General features: G+C 33.5%; 1 protein-coding gene across 1 annotated transcript; it reads left to right on the top strand.

The window, feature by feature from the left end:
* The first annotated feature begins 7,001 nt into the window (after window positions 1-7,001).
* On the top strand, window positions 7,002-14,445 carry lgals17 (galectin 17). Its single transcript, XM_061741615.1, has 6 exons — window positions 7,002-7,032; window positions 8,160-8,525; window positions 10,692-10,782; window positions 12,519-12,697; window positions 13,722-13,772; window positions 14,082-14,445. Exons 1-6 carry the CDS (start codon window positions 7,002-7,004, stop codon window positions 14,162-14,164), a joined length of 801 nt encoding a protein of 266 aa, XP_061597599.1. The 3' UTR covers window positions 14,165-14,445.
* Window positions 14,446-20,021: the final 5,576 nt, after the last annotated feature.

Raw genomic sequence — 20,021 nt, 5'->3', positions numbered from 1 at the left:
TTTAGTTCAAACAGCAATTGCAATGCTCCACGATTTTTTTTTAAATTTTTATATGAAAATCTATACAAGTAGCTCAGAGACAAATTATTTCATTCCATAGTACCAGGAATTAAAATAATAAACGGTTTTAATAATTAGATGCACAACTTGTTACTGGTAAAAGCAATAATATGGCAGTAGTAGTATGTTACTCCCCAATATTTTAAATAGTTGCTTATTTCACCTTTAAAAAACATCCATTATTTTTAAAAAATCACTAGAAATAAAATAAAAAACAACTGTATCTCACCATCCACTATCAGCTGAATCCCACTGGTGACATGTACATGACCTTCACCCGATTCAGCACAGAAATACCGCCCGGCATCTCCTTCTCCCACGGCCGTGATCTCCAGGTTGATCTTCCCGCTCTTCAGGTCTCGCGACCACGACAAGCGAGCCTTTTTTGTGTCAGAAATTGGGTCTACCTTTTTCAACTTAGACTGTACAATTGTGAGCAGATGCAGCAGCTGGTCTGAGCGCAGGTGGTACCAGTTGAGCACCGTTCCGGAGGTCACGTTGCAGGGGAGAGACACATTTCCTCCTGTCTGGACCTGGACCACCAGGGAAGTGTGGAGAACAGGTGAGGGTGCAGAGAGGTGGCATCCTGCAGCACCTGAACAGAGAGGAAGGAGAGTCACAGATAATAATAATAAGGATAAGGAAGGATGATAATCACTGTAAACACCATGTGTTCAGACAGACAATAAATGAGACGTGACTGATACGCACACTTGGATCAATGCAAGTATCTTTAATTAACCAAGCTTTCGGTCAGAAGACCTGCAGGGTAATAGTCAGTACTTGAGTTGTAAAATGCAGCCTTCTGTAAGCTTTAAATATCCACTGGGCTTACATCAAATACATCAAAACACAACAATAAAAAACACTTTTCTGAACTTATCAATATGACTCTGTCCTTCACAGGATAAGTAACATGGATCACTGCAAAAACTCAAAATCTTAACAAGAATATTTGTCTTATTTCTAGTTAAAATGTCTTGGTAAAAATTTTAGTAAAAAAAATCTCATTACACTTAAAATAAGAGTCATCACCATAAAAATAACTTATTTGACAGTTTTCACCTGTTTCAAGTAAATTTTCACTTGAAATAAGTATAAAAATCTGCCAGTGGGACAAGATTTATCTTCTCATTACAAGCAAAAAAGTCTTGTTCCACTGGCAGATTTTTCTACTTATTTTAAGTGAAAATCTACTTGAAACGGGTGAAAATTGTTGTTTTTCCAGTGATGAGTCTTGTTTTAAGTGTAATGAGATTTTTTTTACTAAAATGAGATACTTTAACTAGAAATAAGAAAAATATTCTTGTTAAGATTTTGAGTTTTTGCAGTGTGGGTTAAATTGCAGACTTTGAGTACCATGTAATAAATTCCCAATAATGTAATAAGTTATTACATTATCGGTAAAAATGTTATTCTGTTAGTTAGTCTGCATGGTTTTCCTCTGAAGATTGACTTTTTGCACCATTACAATACTTATAGGCAACTAGTCATCATATCTTCTGCTCTCTGAAACACATGTTAATGCTCAATAGTACACATATATGGTTTTATTTTTTATTTTATTTATTTATTTGCACAGTGATAACACAATAATTCTTTTTTTATCATACAAGGACAAATAATTTGTGCAGGAGAGGAAAAGAAGCCCGAAGGGCTTATAAAAAATCCTCCCCTCAATACAAAATCACCAAAACAAAACAGTCAATAGCAAAAGGTTCTTTAATATATTTGCATTATACTAAGCATTCATTTTCAATGGCTTTTGTCCTTAATGGCTTTTTTCCTCCTTACATTACTTTTACTTTTATACTTTAAGTAGTTTTGAAACCAGTACTTTTATACTTTTACTTGAGTAAAAAACTTGAGTTGATACTTCAACTTCTACAGGAGTATTTTTAAACTCTAGCATCTATACTTCTACCTGAGTCATGAATGTGAATACTGAAGACACCTCTGCTTCCTGCGTCAGCTCAGGGAGTTTAACCTCCACAGCAGCTGCTGAACCTTCTACTCTCCATCATCCAGTCTGTTCTCTCACGTCCATTACTGTCTGGTTTAGATCCACCAAACTAGACACAGACTGCAACGGACAATCAGGTCTGCAGAGAGGAGAACTGGACGGATCTACAGAGAACTGTACGCTAAAACCTCCAGACTCAGAGACAGTTTCTTCCCCCAAACTGTTGCTCTGATGAATCTCACCACTCAGTCTCAGAGAAATCAATCACTGCAATAATAATAATGATGATAACCACAATCATATATTGTAACAATATATATCATATCTACCTCATACTGCTGCACCTTTCACTTTTAAATTGTATATATGTAAATAAGAGCCATTTGTCTATTTACGGTTTGTAACTATTTAAATCTGGGTTCAGTGAGTGAAAAAAAACGAAAACAAATTCCTTGTCTGGCACATCCATTTCATTTCATCCATTTTCAAAATCTTCAAGCACCTTATCGCTGGGGTAAAATATCTACAGGAATATATATACTCAATTATTTTTCCCCCAAGCTGTTGCTCTGATGAACTCTCATCACTCATAGAGTCTCAGAGAAATCAATCACTGCAATAATAATAATAATAATAATAATAATAATAATAATAATAATAATAATGGTAATAATAATAATAATGATGATAATAATAATAATAATAATAACAATAATAATAATGATAATATAATAATAATAATAATAATAATAATGACAATGATGATAATAATAACAATAACAATAATAATAATGATAATATAATAATAATAATAATAATGACAATGATGATAATAATAACAATAACAATAATAATAATTATAATATAATAATAATAATAATAATAATAATAATAATAATAATAATAATAATAACAATAATAATAATGATAATATAATAGTAATAATAAAAATAATAATGAATAATTATAATAATAATAATAATGGTAGTAATAATAATAATAATGATAATGATGATGATAATAATAATAATGATAATATAATAATAATAATAATAATAATAATAATAATAATAATAATAATAATAATAATAATAATAATAATAATAATAATAATAATAACAATAATAATAATAATAATAATAATAATCACAATCATATGCTGTAACAATGCACCTTTCAATAACCATGTCTACCTCATACTGCTGCACCTTTCACTTTTTTTTTTTTTTTAATTGTATATATGTTAATAAGAGCTGTCATTTGTCTATTTACTGTACAGTGAGCGACAATAACCGAGTCAAATTCCCAGTCTTGTTTTACCTGACTTGGTCAAATAAACCTGACTCTGATTCTGATTCTGATAAGTGTAACTAAAAAGGCTGATTTATGGTCCTGCGTTACACCAACGCAGAGCCTACAGCGTAGGCTACGCGGCACGGTGCGCATCGCCGCGTAACCTACGCCGTAAACCCTGCGTCGATTTAACGCGGAACCATAAATCAAGCTTTAAGTTAGAGTCTGTTCAGAGACATTACGTATCAGCCAGACCTATAATTAGATCTGCAGTTTAGTTTAGTGATGTAAGGATCTGCATGTGTCAGCTGCTTGTGTTTTGGAAACACAAAGATGATCCACATGAGCCAAAACAAGACGCAGAAGCAAAACAAGTTTTTTTTAACATAATCAGACAGAATGCAATGACAAAGATCGAAAACTAACATTCACACAGAGTGTTAAACCCAAAATAAGTGACTTACAAAGGAAAGAGATAATCCAAGGGAGACCTGCCATCGCCTAGTGTGAGAAAGTGACTGAGGGAAATAACATTTCATTGGGTTCATATGGTGATTTCAGTGGGAGGAAGTGAGGAATTGTGTTTTTTTTCACACAAGACAACAGAGACCACCGAGGTGTTTGTGCTTTCAGCAGAAAAACGGAAGACTGAAGACCGTCCTCGGTTTCTCTGGACGGGGACAATTGAAACCTGAAGCTGCAGCGGATTTAAGTTTAAGTTTCGTTTCTCCGTCATTGACATTGGCAGCGTGACGTCACGCTTCAGTCACCTTTCAAAATAAAGTTTCATTTTTTCAATGCTGGTAAATCTGTTTATTTACTTAACATTACATATACTATTTGTTACTTTGATTATCCTAAAGATCGTGCTCTTGAACACCTATTGAATTGTATCATTATTTACGCTAAATTCTTTATTCACAAACAAAAATGTGCTGGTGCTAACCCTTTTTTACTAGAATTAAATTCTCTCATTAAATCTCTTTATTTGATAAACAACAAAAAAGCAATATATTTTTAATCAACTATGAAAAGTCTTTCCCTGTATCCTCTGACTAACCTTTTATTTATAACTGTCTTTACCTTTCCTTATTGTTTTCTATGCATCTGATTCTATTCCTCATACCTGTTTTATTTATTTATGTATTTATTTTATTCTCTATTTATTTATTTACTCATCTTTTTTATTATTATTATTATTATTATTATTATTATTATTATTATTATTATTATTATTATTATTATTATGACTGTTACCTACATTATCTATTTTATGACTTCTTATTCATACTAGATATTTTTATCATTTACTCCATCATTGTATGTGCTGTAATGTTTGTAAACTATTGTAAACCTTGTTGGTGTTTGTATAGCAAGATTTGCTAATAAAGTTTTTTTTTAAAAACCTTCCAAAATAAAATCCTGTATTATTATTTTTCTTAAACTGTTTTTATTTATGATTTATGTATTTATTTGTCACATATTATGACACTGTCAATACATTATTGTTATAAAATAATAAAAGATGCTCACAAATAATTTGAAATATAATGTAGCAGATCCAATACACAACAATGATTCCTAAGGTCCTCAGTGAATCCAACATTTCAGGAACTGCAACACCAAATTTTGCTGTAAAAAGAAACCTCAGACAGTAATTCCAGATCTGAGTGTTTCCAGAGAAATATAGTAACCTATCAAATGTGTTGAGGGAGGTTCTACTCCCTCCCTCCCTCCCACTTTAGTCATAATAGCCTTGACATGAAAACGAAACTTAAAGCCCGTTTAAAACTAAAATCAGCTGAGCGTTAATTTACAACAGCAACCGCAGCCGGAGGAGAGAAGAAGTCTCAACTAAGTTTCCAAGAAGAAAACACTATGAAAACCATGAAAACGGGCAAAATGCGACTTTGGTAAGACACTGTACTGTACTTAGGAAGCAACGAGTGTGTTTATAATGTTTATAGCTATTTCATTTATTTATATTATTAGTAATAGTAGTTACTTGTTTGATTATTGTATATTGGTGAAAATGTCAATCTATAGTTTGAATATATTTGTCTTCTTACATGAAAAATGTCAGGCATTAGCATGCATTCTGCAGGAATAGACGTTTGCAGAGTAAAAACTGTCATTTGCTGCAGAACTTGTGCAGAGGACAAATGTTGACACTGCAGTGATATGAGTTTCGTTTTCAGGGAAAACTAAACTTACGGAGATGACACAGGGGTGGGGTTACTATTAGTTAATTAATGATAGAGAGATGTCAATCAAATAATTCTAAAAGAAAACAGTCATATTTAAAAAAATAAAAAAATAAATTCATGAAGACATGAAAATATTTGTGAACATAGTGTAAGAGGAAATATTGCTGGTTTCTCATTTTTAATGGTGAGTTTCAATAACACTGTGTTAATATACACATACATATAAAAGTATGACAATTTGGAATGCAGTAGAGTTGATAGGCCCTTGACTTTTTTCTTCTTCTTCTTTTATTATTATTATTATTATTATTATTATTATTATTATTAGTATTAATAATAATAATAATAATAATAATAATAATAATAATAATAATAATAATAATAATAATAATAATAATAATATTATTACATTTTGGCAAAGACAGTGATGGACAAAGAAAGTACCTGCTGAAAATATACACCCTATTAATAAACATGTTATGACACCTAATGGTTTGGCTTCAATTATCTATTATTGATCCTGTTTCCTTCTGTTTCTTTCAGGTTTTTCATATATCTGTGTTTCCTGACTGGTGGTTTAGTTGGTAAGTGAGCCTTCAATTACTGGATTCCACCTAATATAACAGCCAGTATTGTTAAATATGTGAAGCTGATCTGTGTCTGATGTGTACGTTCGTAAGAATGACCCTATAAAAAATTACACACTGGATTGGCCCCAGTGTAAAAACAAAGAAAAACCCTGAAATGGTTCTCAAGGCTGAGAAAATTTTACTCCCTCTTGAAAAAATGTTGTTTTTAAGTTCTTATTTTAATGTACTTTTGTTCAAGGCTCATTTACTAACGTGGGTGGGGGTTGGGGTTGGATTTCTGACACGTATTGCAACTATTCCCCAGAGGACAACTGGGGAATCAAATAGAAATCACAAGGATCATTTGAAAAATGACATGTTTAATGTGAAAATGTTAAATATGTATGGGTGCTAGCCTTTTATATGGGACAAAGTGCTCCTTTTTTCCAACTTCTTTTTATTCCAATTTATCTTTGACAATTCTGAAGTGGAGAATAAACAAAACAACCATGTTAAGATTATTTTAATAAACGCTTGATAAGCAACACATCTTACATTACAGTATCACTATAATAATAAATAGATACGATATAATAATAACTCTTATTTATAATGGAAACAATATCTGATTAGCATATTTTTGCCTGAAAATGTTCTTTGTTTGTATTTCTGCCCCGGACTCTGAACTCATTCTTCTTTTGCGCCTTCTCAAAACGGTTGTGATGGATTCATTTAACCGTTTTCTTGTTACTTCATACAGTTGAGAATGCATGGGGTAACACTTAAAGGAGGAAATAAGACAGATCTGTATTGTCGGTTCAGTCCAGGACGCACCTTCAATCATCTAGAATGGGCTTTGGTCCAATTTCCTTGATGTTTTGGTGTTTTCTCAATAGTATACACCCGTAGATGTCAAAAGAAAAAGGTTCCTTGCAAAGTGGTGAGACACAACTTATCATTGCTCGTGATGATAAACCCTTGGATGTTCCTTTTATCACCAATCTTGATCCCCTCTCCTGTTACCGCCCAATCTGCTCATGATGCAATCTGCCACAATGATATATACAGTATATTCTCTCCCTAATTGGTTCAAGTGCGCTGCAGGTGTAAAATTACTATTATTTAATATATTACATTATTTAAATTGCTCAAATATAAATTAGTCTGCTAAAACCACCTAAGTCAGGGGTCAGCAACCCGCGGCTCTAGAGCCGCATGCGGCTCTTTAGCTCCGCCCTAGTGGCTCCTGGAGCTTTTTCAAAAATGTTTGACCTTTTTTTTTCCTTTTTTTTCTCTTTTTTCCTTTTTTTCTCTTTTTTTCTTCTTTTTTCTTTTTTTTCTCTTTTTTTCTTCCTTTTTCCTTTCCTTTTTAATCTCGACATTTCGACTTCTTTCTCGACATTTCGACTTTTTTCTCGAAATTTTGACTTTTTTTCGACATTTCGACTTTTTTCTCGAGATTGTACTTCAACATTGATCTCGACATTTCGCCTTTTTTCTCGAAATTTTGACTTTTTTCTCGAAATTTTGACTATTTCCTCGACTTTTCGACTTTTTTCTCGAGATTGTACTTCAACATTGATCTCGACATTTCGACTTTTTTCTCGAAATTTTGACTTTTTTCTCGAAATTTTGACTATTTCCTCGACTTTTCGACTTTTTTCTCGAAATTTTGACTTTTTTCCCGAAATTCTGACTTTTTTCTCGAAATTTCGACTTTTTTCTCAACATTTCGACTTTTTCTCGATATTTTGCCTTTCGCCATTTGCCTTCATTCTAAGGCTGATACAAGACTTTTCATTTTTTGCGGCTCCAGACATATTTGTTTTTTTGTTTTTGATCCAATATGGCTCTTTCAACATTTTGGGTTGCCGACCCCTGACCTAAGTGGAGACACGATATTTTTATTTCTACTGTTAAACACAGGTTCAAATTGATTCAAAAAAATATATCGACTTGTATTTGATATGTTTTAACAAGTGTAAATGCGTTATTCTTTTTAACAACCTTTCATAGGAGAAAATTAATAATAATGCAACATCTTCTGCAATTCCTTCCCATTTCCAGATTCTTCTTCTCTGGCCTCGCCTTCTCTCCCCCGGACGATCCAGTCCAAAGTGGGGAAGCAGGCGGTTCTTCCCTGCAGCTGGAAGTCTCGCCTGGACACCGGGGCCGGGTCTGCCTGCCACATCCTGTGGTCGGCGCCTCCCAACGTGGTGTTTGAGCGGCTCCGAGAGGAGAAGTGGGAGGCCACGGACCTGAAGGGTCGGGCGGAGGTTCCTGAGGAGAAACTGGAGTCGGGGGATTGTTCCCTGATCATTAACAACGTCCAGATCGTAGACACCGGGATCTACGAGAGCTTCATGGTGGTGGACGGAGTGAGGTCCAAAAAAACCCGGGTCTTCCTGCAAAGTGTCAAGCTCTCTGTGACGGGTTAGTACGGGATCTTTGTCCAACCCAGTCCTTTTTCATTTGTTTCTCAATACTTACCTTTACTTCCACTTTTCCACTCCACCTGTACACTGAAAAAAATTAATCTAAGAGCATGTAAATATAACATATTTAAATCTGTGATATTAACAATTAAAAATGAAGTTTGTTGCTTTACATGAATACATCTAGTTTTGAACTTAATCTGCATTTGTTCAAAAAACAAGACATTGTGCATTTTGTCCTTAACAGCAGTATTTATGTAATCCCAGGCAATCTTTTCATTTATACACAAACAACAAGCAATGATCTTGTTGTATTTACTTTTCCTTTAACAATTTTAATCAATTGGGCAGATTGACCAACGTTTAGATGAAACATGCTTTATTTGTTTAAGTAGAAACCACAGGAAAAAATATCTTGCTTGATCTACTTTTAAAAAATTAAGGCGACTTTTTCGCATGAGATTTTTATCTAGATCAAGAAAGACTAGTCTTTGTATAAACTACTTAATTTTTAGTATGTACAAAATTCATTTGCAAGTAAAGTCAACTTAATTATTTTTTTTTCCTTTTTTTTCTTTTTTTTCTTTCTTTTTTCTTCTTTTTCATTTTTTTCTCTTTTATTCCTTTTTTTTCTTTTTAAAGTCAACTTAATTTTGATAGAGTAAACTTAACACATTATTGACTATTATTTACATACATAAAATTAAGTAGTTTAAACAAAGACTAGTCTTTCTTGATCTACATAATAATTTCATGCAAAAAGTTGACTTATTTTTTTTAAGTAGATCAAGCACGATATTTGTATCAGTGTACAGAACATACCTTGCTTAATTGCAGGTTATACATTTATTAAGAAATTGTGCAGGGGTTAAACATAATGAGTTGTTAATTCTTCAAAATCAAGTTAAATTTTGAACCCAAACTGGATCAAATCCCAACCTTATCCCCCCAAAGCTGAGGCCAGTAAACAGCAGAGTAATGAGTAGCTGCTAGCTAGAAAGATGGCGCGTTAGTTTGCAGAGTCAGTGGATCCTACCGGGTTCATTACTATAAATGGTGATATAACAACTGAAAGAACAGATTTACACCTTCTGCTAATGAAAACCCGCCATCTGCACTTCTCTTTCCTCCTCTCATCCTTTCACAGATGCACGTGTGTTGTCGGTGACAGCCTGCTTTATGCTGAGTCACTTCTCTTTTTCCACAGCCCTCGTGTCTCCTCTCAGAACAATGAGTTTACATCAGTCACATCAGATTGATAATCATTTAACTTAGAATTTCACTACATGCATGTAATTTGTGGTCTGCAAATTCGGACAACTTCCATCGTAGCTATTACATTTGAAAATTCAGTTTTGAATTTTCATTTCTTCTCTTTCTCATTACTCAGTTTGTTTTAATTTGGAAAGACAAGGATGCTGAGATTCTGGTGTTCGATGTATCGTGTTTCTTTTCTTAAATCCTATTACCTTTGAAAACTCCTTTTGTTCATTTTACTCTAAACCAGGGGTCGTTAACCCAAAATGTTGAAAGAGCCGTATTGGACCAAAAACACAAAAAACAAATATGTCTGGAGCCGCAAAAAATGAAAAGTCTAGTATAAGCCTTAGAATGAAGGAAACACATGCTGCATGTTTCTATATTAGTTAGAACTGCTATATTAGCTATAACTATTCTGCACTTCGAGAAAAAAGTCAAAATTTCGTGAAAAAAGTCAAAATGTTGAGAAAAAAGTTGAAATGTCGAGAAAAAAGTCAAAATTTCGAGAAAAAAGTCGAAATGTCGAGATTAAAAAGGAAAGGAAAAGGGGAGAAAAAAGAGAAAAATGAAAAAAGAGAAAAAAAGGAAAGAAAAAAAGAAGAAAAAAAAGAGAAAAAAAAAGGAAAAAAAAGGTCAAACATTTTTGAAAAAGCTCCGGGGAGCCACTAGGGCGGCGCTAAAGAGCCACATGCGGCTCTGTTAACTTTTTGGGTTGATTTATTATGTCTGATTTGTTTCTCGTCTCTAATTTGTCCTTTTTTTCCAGTTCCGTCTTATTTGCCTGTTTTATTGACACATTATCTCATGATCTAGTCTACTTAATCTCACTTTTATTTCTATTTTAGTCTCCTAACATCCTGATATCTGGTAACACCCCTGAATTCTGTTCTGCATTCCCTCTTAGACCACCAGTCCAGGTACTCTCGGTATCCAGGTGAAGACTTGTTCCTGGAGCTCCACACCACCCTCTCATACCGACTCGTCTTCCAGGGCAGGTGAGCTTCTTAGTTACTAAAACAAAAGTAAAAAGGATGGTGCTTTCCACAGAAACCGTTTACAGATGGATTATTTTAGGGGGTTTAAGCTTTCCCTCTTCAGTACCGACAAATACAGAAGAAACGTCCCCTAGGCCGGGGCTCGGCAACCGGCGGCTCTTTAGCGCCGCCCTAGTGGCTCCTGGAGCTTTTTCAAAAATGTTTGAAAATGGAAATACATGGGGGAGGGAAATATATTTTTTGTTTTAATATGGTTTCTGTAGGAAGAGAAATATGACACAAACATTCTTAAAATTTTCAAATGCTGTAAAAATGTGTAGAATAAACATTCAATTTCAACATTTCTGTTAACGAAGATTTGTACGGAAGAGTATCAGGGCCGTGCAGGAGAGAAAATATTTGAGATAGGAAGATTTGTTTTTTATTTTGCACTTCGAGAAAAAGGTCAAAATGTCGAGAAAAAAGTCGAAATGTCGAGATTAATGTTGAAATACAATTTCAAGAATAAAGTTGAAACTTTGCCTTTTTACTCAACATTTCAACTTTTTCTCGACATTTCGACTTTTTTCTCAACATTTCAACTTTTTCTCGACATTTTGACTTTTTTCTCAACATTTCGACTTTTTCTCGACATTTTGACTTTTTCTCAACATTTCAACTTTTTCTCGACATTTTGACTTTTTTCTCAACATTTTGACTTTTTTCTCAACATTTTGACTTTTTTCTCGTCATTTTTACTTTTTTCTCAACATTTCGACTTTTTCTCGACATTTCGACTTTTTTCTCAACATTTCAACTTTTTCTCGACATTTTTACTTTTTTCTCAACATTTCGACTTTTTTCACGAAATTTTGACTTTTTTCTCAACATTTCGACTTTTTTCTCGATGTGCATAATGAAAAAAAAATCTTCCTTCTCTAAGATATAATTTTTATTTTTCTCCTGCCTGGCCCTAATACTCTTCCATAGATTCGCGTAACAAAAAGAGTAACGTGGAAAGACATTTTCATGCTACATTTGCAGCCGAGAACCCAGTTCTAACTAATATAGAAACATGCAGCATGTGTTGTCTTCATTCTAAGGCTTATACAAGACTTTTCATTTTTTTGCAGACATATTTGTTTTTTGTTTTTTTGGTCCAATACGGCTCTTTCAACATTTTGGGTTGCCGACCCCTGGACTAGACGCAATAAAAAAACAGAGCTGGCTGGTCTGAATTAGATGTCAAAAAGTGAACATCGTGAAACTGATTTGCATAGTTTCTGTGATTGAAACTGGACTGTTTTGGAAATGACATCTTCATGTACAGGACTGTCTCAGAAAATTTGAATATTGTGATTTTCTGTAATGCAATTAAAGAAACAAAAATGTCATACATTCTGGATTCATTACAAATCAACTGAAATATTGCAAGCCTTTTATTATTTTAATATTGCTGATCATGGTTTACAGCTTAAGAAAACTCAAATATCCTATCTTAAAAAATGTGAATATTTTGGGAATCTTAATCTTAAACTGTAAGCCATAATCAGCAATATTAAAATAATAAAAGGCTTGCAATATTTCAGTTGATTTGTAATGAATCCAGAATGTATGACATTTTTAGTTTTTTTAATTGCATAACAGAAAATAAAGAACTTTCTCACAATATTCTAATTTTCTGAGACATTCCTGTAGGGAACTGATCTGCGCTGAGTCTGTTTGCTCTAATGCTTGTGAAACCGTCCCGTCCGCAGGAACAGCTCCGAGTGGTCGGTCGTGTGGATGAGGGAAGGCGGAAACAGCCAGCGGTTTGAGAAACATCCAGTGCTCGAGCAGATAACGATAAAGAACCTGACCCACTCAGATGACGGAACGTACAAAGTGTTAGACGAGCACGGCCTCTCCGTCAGCACCGTGCAGCTCTCGGTGGAAGGTGAGACACCGTCATCTTCACCTCCTTATGCTCAACTGATCATCTTGTTTAGTGGAAACTGGGTAGAAATGACAGAACTCTCTCTGGTACCAACTTCGCTGGTAGGATTTTCCAAATTATACTCTCGTAATTTGAGTATCTTTAGATTCTGGGAGTGTTGATACTGGAAAATAACTTATCGTTTAGATCGTTATTAATATCAGACACCCGGCTCTAGTGGGGTTTTACCATAACGATGACTACAACACCTACGTTGTGAGATGACTCATTTTTTTAACTTGCATCAAGACCCTTTTTTTCCATTTTAACTCATTAAACTGGAAAGTAAAAGGTTAAGATTTTTTTTTTGTTTTTATTAATCCGGAAAAAAAGGCTCACCTGTGAATAAGATGTCTGCTCCTCTCACACTGCAAAAACTCAAAATCTTACCAGGAATATTTGTCTTATTTCTAGTAAGAATGTCTCATTTTTAGTCACAAAATCTCATTACAATTAAAACAAGAGTCATTACCAGAAAAATTACTTATTTGACCATTTTCACCTGTTTCAAGTAAATTTTCACTTGAAATAAGTAGAAAAATCTGCCAGTGGGACAAGATTTATCTTTTCATTACAAGCAAAAAAAATCTTGTTCCACTGGCAGATTTTTCTACTTATTTCAAGTGAAAATTTACTTGAAACAGGTGAAAATTGTCAAATAACAAGTTATTTTTCTGGTAATGAATCTTGTTTTAATTGTAATGAGATTTTGTGACTAAAAATGAGACATTCTTACTAGAAATAAGACAAATATTCCTGGTAAGATTTTTTTCTTATTTTAAGTGAAAATCTACTTGAAAAGGTGAAATTTTTTGTTTTTCCAGTTATGAGTCTTATAAGACCAATGTTCTTGTTAAGATTTTGAGTTGTTGCAGTGTATTCCACTATAACTGTTGGTGTTTTACATATCATTTTACTTGTAAGAGTTTTGGATGAACCATGGTTTTTTCATCATTATCCTCACATGCAACTTATTTCCTCACAGAACAATCAACAGCTTTCAGAGTCCAGCAGGAACTGGAAAACGCAATTACAGGTTAGTCGGACTGGTCTTCAATGTGACGTGACGTCACGAAAGTGGGACCAAAGTAGAGGCTCATTTTTGTGTTTTTTTTATTTGCTTTTACACTATTCATATCCATATTTTTATATAATTATATTTATAGATTATTAATCTGAAGTCTCTACCTTTGTCTCGCAGTGTTTTGATTTTAAAATGCAAATGTCTATTATCAGATATTGATGCATTCAGTCCTTGTAACTGCAGCTGAGCTGAAGAAATATCAGGGGAAGAAAAAGCCGTTTATAAAACTTGACCTTTGCTTCCACACTGATGTCTTTATAGATGCTGCTGCCAGAAGCAGCTGCTCGGATCTTCTCATCTTGTCTGTTCTTGTTTCGTGGCTGCAAATCCTTCATCTTCTCTGAAACTGTTTCATTTACAAAGCGGCTGCACGCCAGACCTGAGACTCCTTGCACGCCGGGAGCAGCGCAGCAAGTTTCTTAAGCCAGTGAGAACCTGTTGAGTTGGAATATTGCAAGATCGTTGCTTTCGTTCTTTGTCTGTGTTTTTAAAAGTACAGCTAGAGCAGGGGTCACCGATCCTGGGCCTCGAGGGCCGGTGTCCTGCAGGTTTTACATGTTTCGCTGCTTCATTGCACCGTGATAAAAGTGACTGTGTCCTTAAGAGAATTGTGCAGACCTCAATGACAAGCTGATGACGATGATTAATTAGAATCACGTGTGTTAAAGCAGAGAAAACTCTAAAACATGCAGGACACATTTGTCTTATTTTTAGTTAAAATGCCTAATTTTTAGTAAAAAAAATCTCATTACACTTAAAACAAGAGTCATTACCAGAAAAAAACTTCACCTGTTTCAAGTAAATTTTCACTTGAAATAAGTAGAAAAATCTGCCAGTGGAACAAGATTTATCTTTTAAAAAAAAATCTTGTTCCACTTGCAGATTTTTCTACTTATTTTAAGTGAAAATCTACTTGAAACAGGTGAAAATTGTTGTTTTTTCCAGTAATGAGTCTTGTTTTAAGTGTAATGAGATTTTTTTTTACTAAGAATGAGACATTTTAACTAGAAATAAGACAAATATTCTTGTTAAGATTTTGAGTTTTTGCAGGGTAACTATTGTATATAAGTTTAACAAATTATTTACTGAGGTTTAGTTGAACAGATTACCAAAAACAACGTAGAAGCTGTGGAAAAAGGTCTTTATGCCACTCTAATACTCATAAACTTCTGCAATGTTTTCCTTCCCCACTACCGAAGAACCTGCTAATTAAAGGAACCTTTTCAATTACATTCAATTCAACACCTTTTGGTGTTAAAAGAACAATAGATGGGGTACATTTTTGTCATGGACCAAAGTGATGTGAATAGAGGCGGTTTTTGGAGAACTGAACATAAACGCTTGTTGAATAATGACTATTAATGTGATATTAGCACTTACAACAGAATAAACTGTGATTTTGCACCTCTGATAAGACTCAGGAATGTCATTCCACATAGACATATATAAAGGCTAGATGACTCGTCCGCGCTGCTGCCAATGCAGAGCGACGTCGTCACACGGCGGCCATCTTGCCACAGGAGAGCTCGCTCACTTTAACATTGTGTTTAATGGTGCCTGTACTGCTTAAACAACCTTAACTTGCTCAATTCTCAACAGATTTTCAAACAGTTTGGTTTGTTATGAGAGTTTGTTAAGAGATGTATGCATACTTGTGAATAATTATAAACATTGAAAAACGTACTTTTATATGAAAATAACCAGAAACAGATAGCTATGACATGGTATTTTTATTAAATCAATATTTCTATATTATTCTTAGTAATATTTATATTTACATTATAACATATACATATATATTATTACCATATAACACACACATATATATATATATATATATATATATATATATATATATATATATATATATATATATATATATACATGTTATATGGTAATAATATATATATATGTATATATGTTATAATGTAAATATAAATATTACTAAGAATACAAATAATATTGAAATATTGATTGAATATAAATACCATGTCATAGCTATCTGTTTCTGGTTATTTTCATATAAAAGTACGTTTTTCAATGTTTATAGTTATTCACAAGTATGCATACATCTCTTAACAAACTCTCATAACAAACCAAACTGTTTGAAAATCTGTTGAGAATTGAGCAAGTTAAGGTTGTTTAAGCAGTACAGGCACCATTAAACACAATGTTAAAGTGAGCGAGTCTCCTGTGGTAAGATGGCCGCCGTGTGACGACGTCGCAGCAGCGCGGACGAGTCATCTAGCCTTTATATATGTCTATGTCATTCCACACAAGTGCCAGTGTGGATAAGGTCGTGCAGACGAACCAAGGTCATTTCATCTTTGTAAGTGTAAAGGACGTGTTTACACTGCAAAAACTCAAAATCTTAACAAGAATATTTGTCTTCTTTCTAGTTAAAATGTCTCATTTTTAGTAAAAAAAAATCTCATAACACTTAAAACAAGACTCATCACTGGAAAAAACAACAATTTTCACCTGTTTCAAGTAGATTTTCACTTAATGCAACAAGATTTTTTTGCTTGTAATGAGAAGATAAATCTTGTTCCACTGGCAGATTTTTCTACTTATTTCAAGTGAACATTTACTTGAAACAGGTGAAAATTGTCAAATAAGTTATTTTTCTGGTAATAACTCTTGTTTTAAGTGTAATGAGATTTCTTGACTAAAAATGAGACATTTTAACTAGAAATAAGACAAATATTCCTGGTAAGATTTTGAGTTTTTTCAGTGTAAAAACGACCGTCTGCACAGGCAGGTTTTTCCAGTTGCTGCCACCTTGTTGAGTCGAAAACTGAATGCCACATTAACGACTGCAATCAGAGACAAAGGGAGGGAGTTCCAGGAAAACACCTCTTCTGCTTCCAGTAATAAAATAATCACTTATAATTAAAAAAAAAATGTTAACCGTCTGCTGATAGTGCGTGCGACATTTCAGTCATCGACTTGAACAGTTTATAACAAGGTGGCTGCGCCCAGAAGTTGTCTGTGCAAACGGTCGTTTAAAAAGAAAATAATTTAAACACTTTCTCTACATTTACAAAGTTAAAATTGCCTTGTTTTGTCTGGAGAGACCCCATCAATACTATCACAAAGTGGAATTACATTTCTGAGTGTCGTCAGGAGCTTAAAACAGATTCCAGTTTTGAGTTCTCACCTAAATCTGCTTTTATTCACATCGTTTTGGTCCCTAATGAAAGTTTCCCGTCTACTTATAGACCTAGGGGTCATTTTAACGCCAGCTTGCTCCTTTATCGCCCCCGGCTGCAGACTTGACTTGCACACAACAGATTTCATGGTTTTCCAGCCAGTTATCTGAATATCTTTTAGTTCCATTCTTCAAGAAAACTCAGATTCCAGTGTGTAAATGTATAAAAGAGCAGTTACCTTCAGCAAATGATAGTTATTTTGTACATTATCTGTAAACGTAGCTCCTTTTGTCTGTAATGTTGACGTACTATATATATTTCTGAAAATCAATCTTCGGTTTTCTTGTCTGTTTCAGTAACGGGATATTAACCCATTTCAGAAATGTTATATCCAACTATTTGAAATGTAATTTATCTATAAAAATTGTCTACTACTTTAAAAAAAATTTTAATTCAACATAATCAAGGCGTAATATGTCAAAAGTATGTAACAAGTATGTATGTAAAGTACTAAAAGCACTAAAAGAATAAAACGCCTATGAATAGACAAGATCCTTTTGTTTATATTCATAACTACCAGTGTTCTGTTTTAAAGAGCAAATTAAAAAAATAAATAAATAAATAACTCATGATACCAATAAAAACAGTCTGTGTAAATAATTTTAAAGTTAATATATCAAAACTTGACATTTCCAGATATCCAAATGAAAGTTTTGGCTCCATGTTTCATTGCTGCAAAGTATTCAGATTAAACAAGAAACTGGTTCATAAAAAATGGCAACAAAACAAAAAAAGAAAACTATCAAAGAGTAAAAGCTGATTATTTAATTGATCGTAGAAGGTTTGGCTTGCCACTTTTATCTGAAATAAGTCAAATTAACCTTCAGTGTACCTGAGTAGTGTTTTGTTTTTTTTTTCTTTTGCTGTGATTTTCTGGGTGGGATTTTGATGACGCTCTTATTTATGATCTTATCCAATAAAAATATCCAAATAAAAGAAGCAAACACAACTCTGTCTAGTTTCATTATTCGTTGTTAAAGACCACAGGATGTTCGTTCTGCACAGATGAAAATGCAACACAACCTGCTGCACAGCTGGACCAAAGAGCGAGGTACACATCATCTAAAAAATAATAATAAATTACTCTCACACACTAAAGAAGTGCACCTTTTAAAAAAAAAAGCATTAACTTTGCTTTTGTCAACAAACCCAAAACAAATAACCAGAAATTAATATGTATATCTCCTAACTTGTGCCAAAGAACCTTCACTGTTTGTGGAGAATATTTAGGGACGTTTCACTGCAAAAACTCAAAATCTTAACAAGAATATTTGTCTTATTTCTAGTTAAAATGTCTCATTTTTAGTCAAAAAAAAAATCTCATTACACTTAAAACAAGAGTCATCACTGGAAAAAAAAACCCAACAATTTTCACCTGTTTCAAGTAGATTTTCACTTAAAATAAGTAGAAAAATCTCCCAGTGGAACAAGATTGTTTTGCTTGTAATGAGAAGATAAATCTTGTCCCACTGGCAGATTTTTCTACTTATTTCAAGTGAAAATTTACTTGAAACAGGTGAAAATGGTCAAATAAAAAGTTATTTTTCTGGTAATGACTCTTGTTTTAAGTGTAATGAGATTTTTTGACTAAAAATGAAACATTTTAACTAGAAATAAGACAAATATTCCTGGTAAGATCTTGAGTTTTTGCAGTAAAGTGACGACAAACTCAAAAACCCGACATGCCCCAGACGTTTATAAGTCTGAGAAAGTGTCGTTCAGTGACTCATTCAGATTGCAGAGTTAAATCCCAGACGGAGATCTGCGGCTCCTGGACGGCGGCCAGCGCCGAGAGAACAAGAACAACTTTAATTTCATTTAATTTTAAAAGAGACACACCCTGCGGTTCAGGGGAGAGACCAACTCCACCCACTAAAGGCAGACGATGGAGGGAAATGTACAAATAAGCAGCAACGGCGTCACATTTCATAAATACGTCAGGAGATTGTACCAACATGTGAAGAAAGGTCATCATTTTTATTTAGCATGTTAAAGGATGGATTTCCACAGCTGAAAAAAGTCCACCTCTGTTGTCGACAGTGAAGAATTCACCCCCATAATGGTCAGTTTTCAGGTAACATGTTCACAATAGTCACTAGTGCATATTATAAATCACACAAATCAATACAATTATGATTAATTTAGCTGAAAAACAAGAAACGACACATTCTTGCACATAAAATAAACATCTTTCTGACTTTCTGCTTGCAAGACTCAGCTGCAAAATACATGTTAAAGCACAAAGACACAAGACAAGTCCTTTCAGTGTTTAATAGTTGAACTTTTTTGTATTTAAACATATATGGGGGGAAAAAAACAACAAAAAAACAACCAAAACAATGTTCTGTCCTGTTTATTTCCACTGTGTCAAGATTTGCTTCACAGCTTAAACCTGCGGGTCAACCGGTTCATATTACCAGGTGATGGAAGTTTCTCTTCATACACCAGTATATTTTGCATCCTTTTTCTGTTTTCCCCGCTGTACAGATGTCAAACTTTCCAGTCCTTGTACTTTATGAACAACATTTTGCTGACGTAGGTGTTTTTACTGGATGAAGGTCACAGGAACAAAATGTCACCAGTAATCGAACTGTGGTGTCGGGGATTCTCCACAGTATACACTGCAAAAACTCAAAATCTTACCAGGAATATTTGTCTTATTTCTAGTTAAAATGTCTCATTTTTAGTCAAAAAATCTCATTACACTTAAAACAAGAGTCATTACCAGAAAAATAACTTATTTGACAATTTTCACGTAAATTTTCACATGAAATAAGTAGAAAAATCTGCCAGTGGGACAAGATTTATCTTCTAAAAAAAAAATCTTGTTCCACTGGCAGATTTTCTACTTATTTTAAGTGAAAATCTACTTGAAACAGGTGAAAATTGTTGTTTTTTCCAGTGATGACTCTTGTTTTAAGTGTAATGAGATTTTTTTGACTAAAAATAAGACTATTTTAACTAGAAATAAGACAAATATTCTTGTTAG

Source organism: Cololabis saira, chromosome 15 (assembly GCF_033807715.1).
Source record: "Cololabis saira isolate AMF1-May2022 chromosome 15, fColSai1.1, whole genome shotgun sequence".
Classification (NCBI taxonomy): domain Eukaryota; kingdom Metazoa; phylum Chordata; class Actinopteri; order Beloniformes; family Belonidae; genus Cololabis; species Cololabis saira.
The sequence above is the reverse complement of the archived record's forward strand: the minus strand, read 5'-3'. Positions and strand labels throughout refer to the sequence as shown.

Bases quoted from the DNA above. Each gene is read 5' to 3' on its own strand.
- lgals17 (XM_061741615.1), top strand. From the start codon at position 7,002: ATGTCAAAAGAAAAAGGTTCCTTGCAAAGTG. The intron at 7,033-8,159 runs GTGAGACACAAC...TCCCATTTCCAG, and splicing joins AAAAGGTTCCTTGCAAAGTG to ATTCTTCTTCTCTGGCCTCG. The intron at 10,783-12,518 runs GTGAGCTTCTTA...TCCCGTCCGCAG, and splicing joins CGACTCGTCTTCCAGGGCAG to GAACAGCTCCGAGTGGTCGG.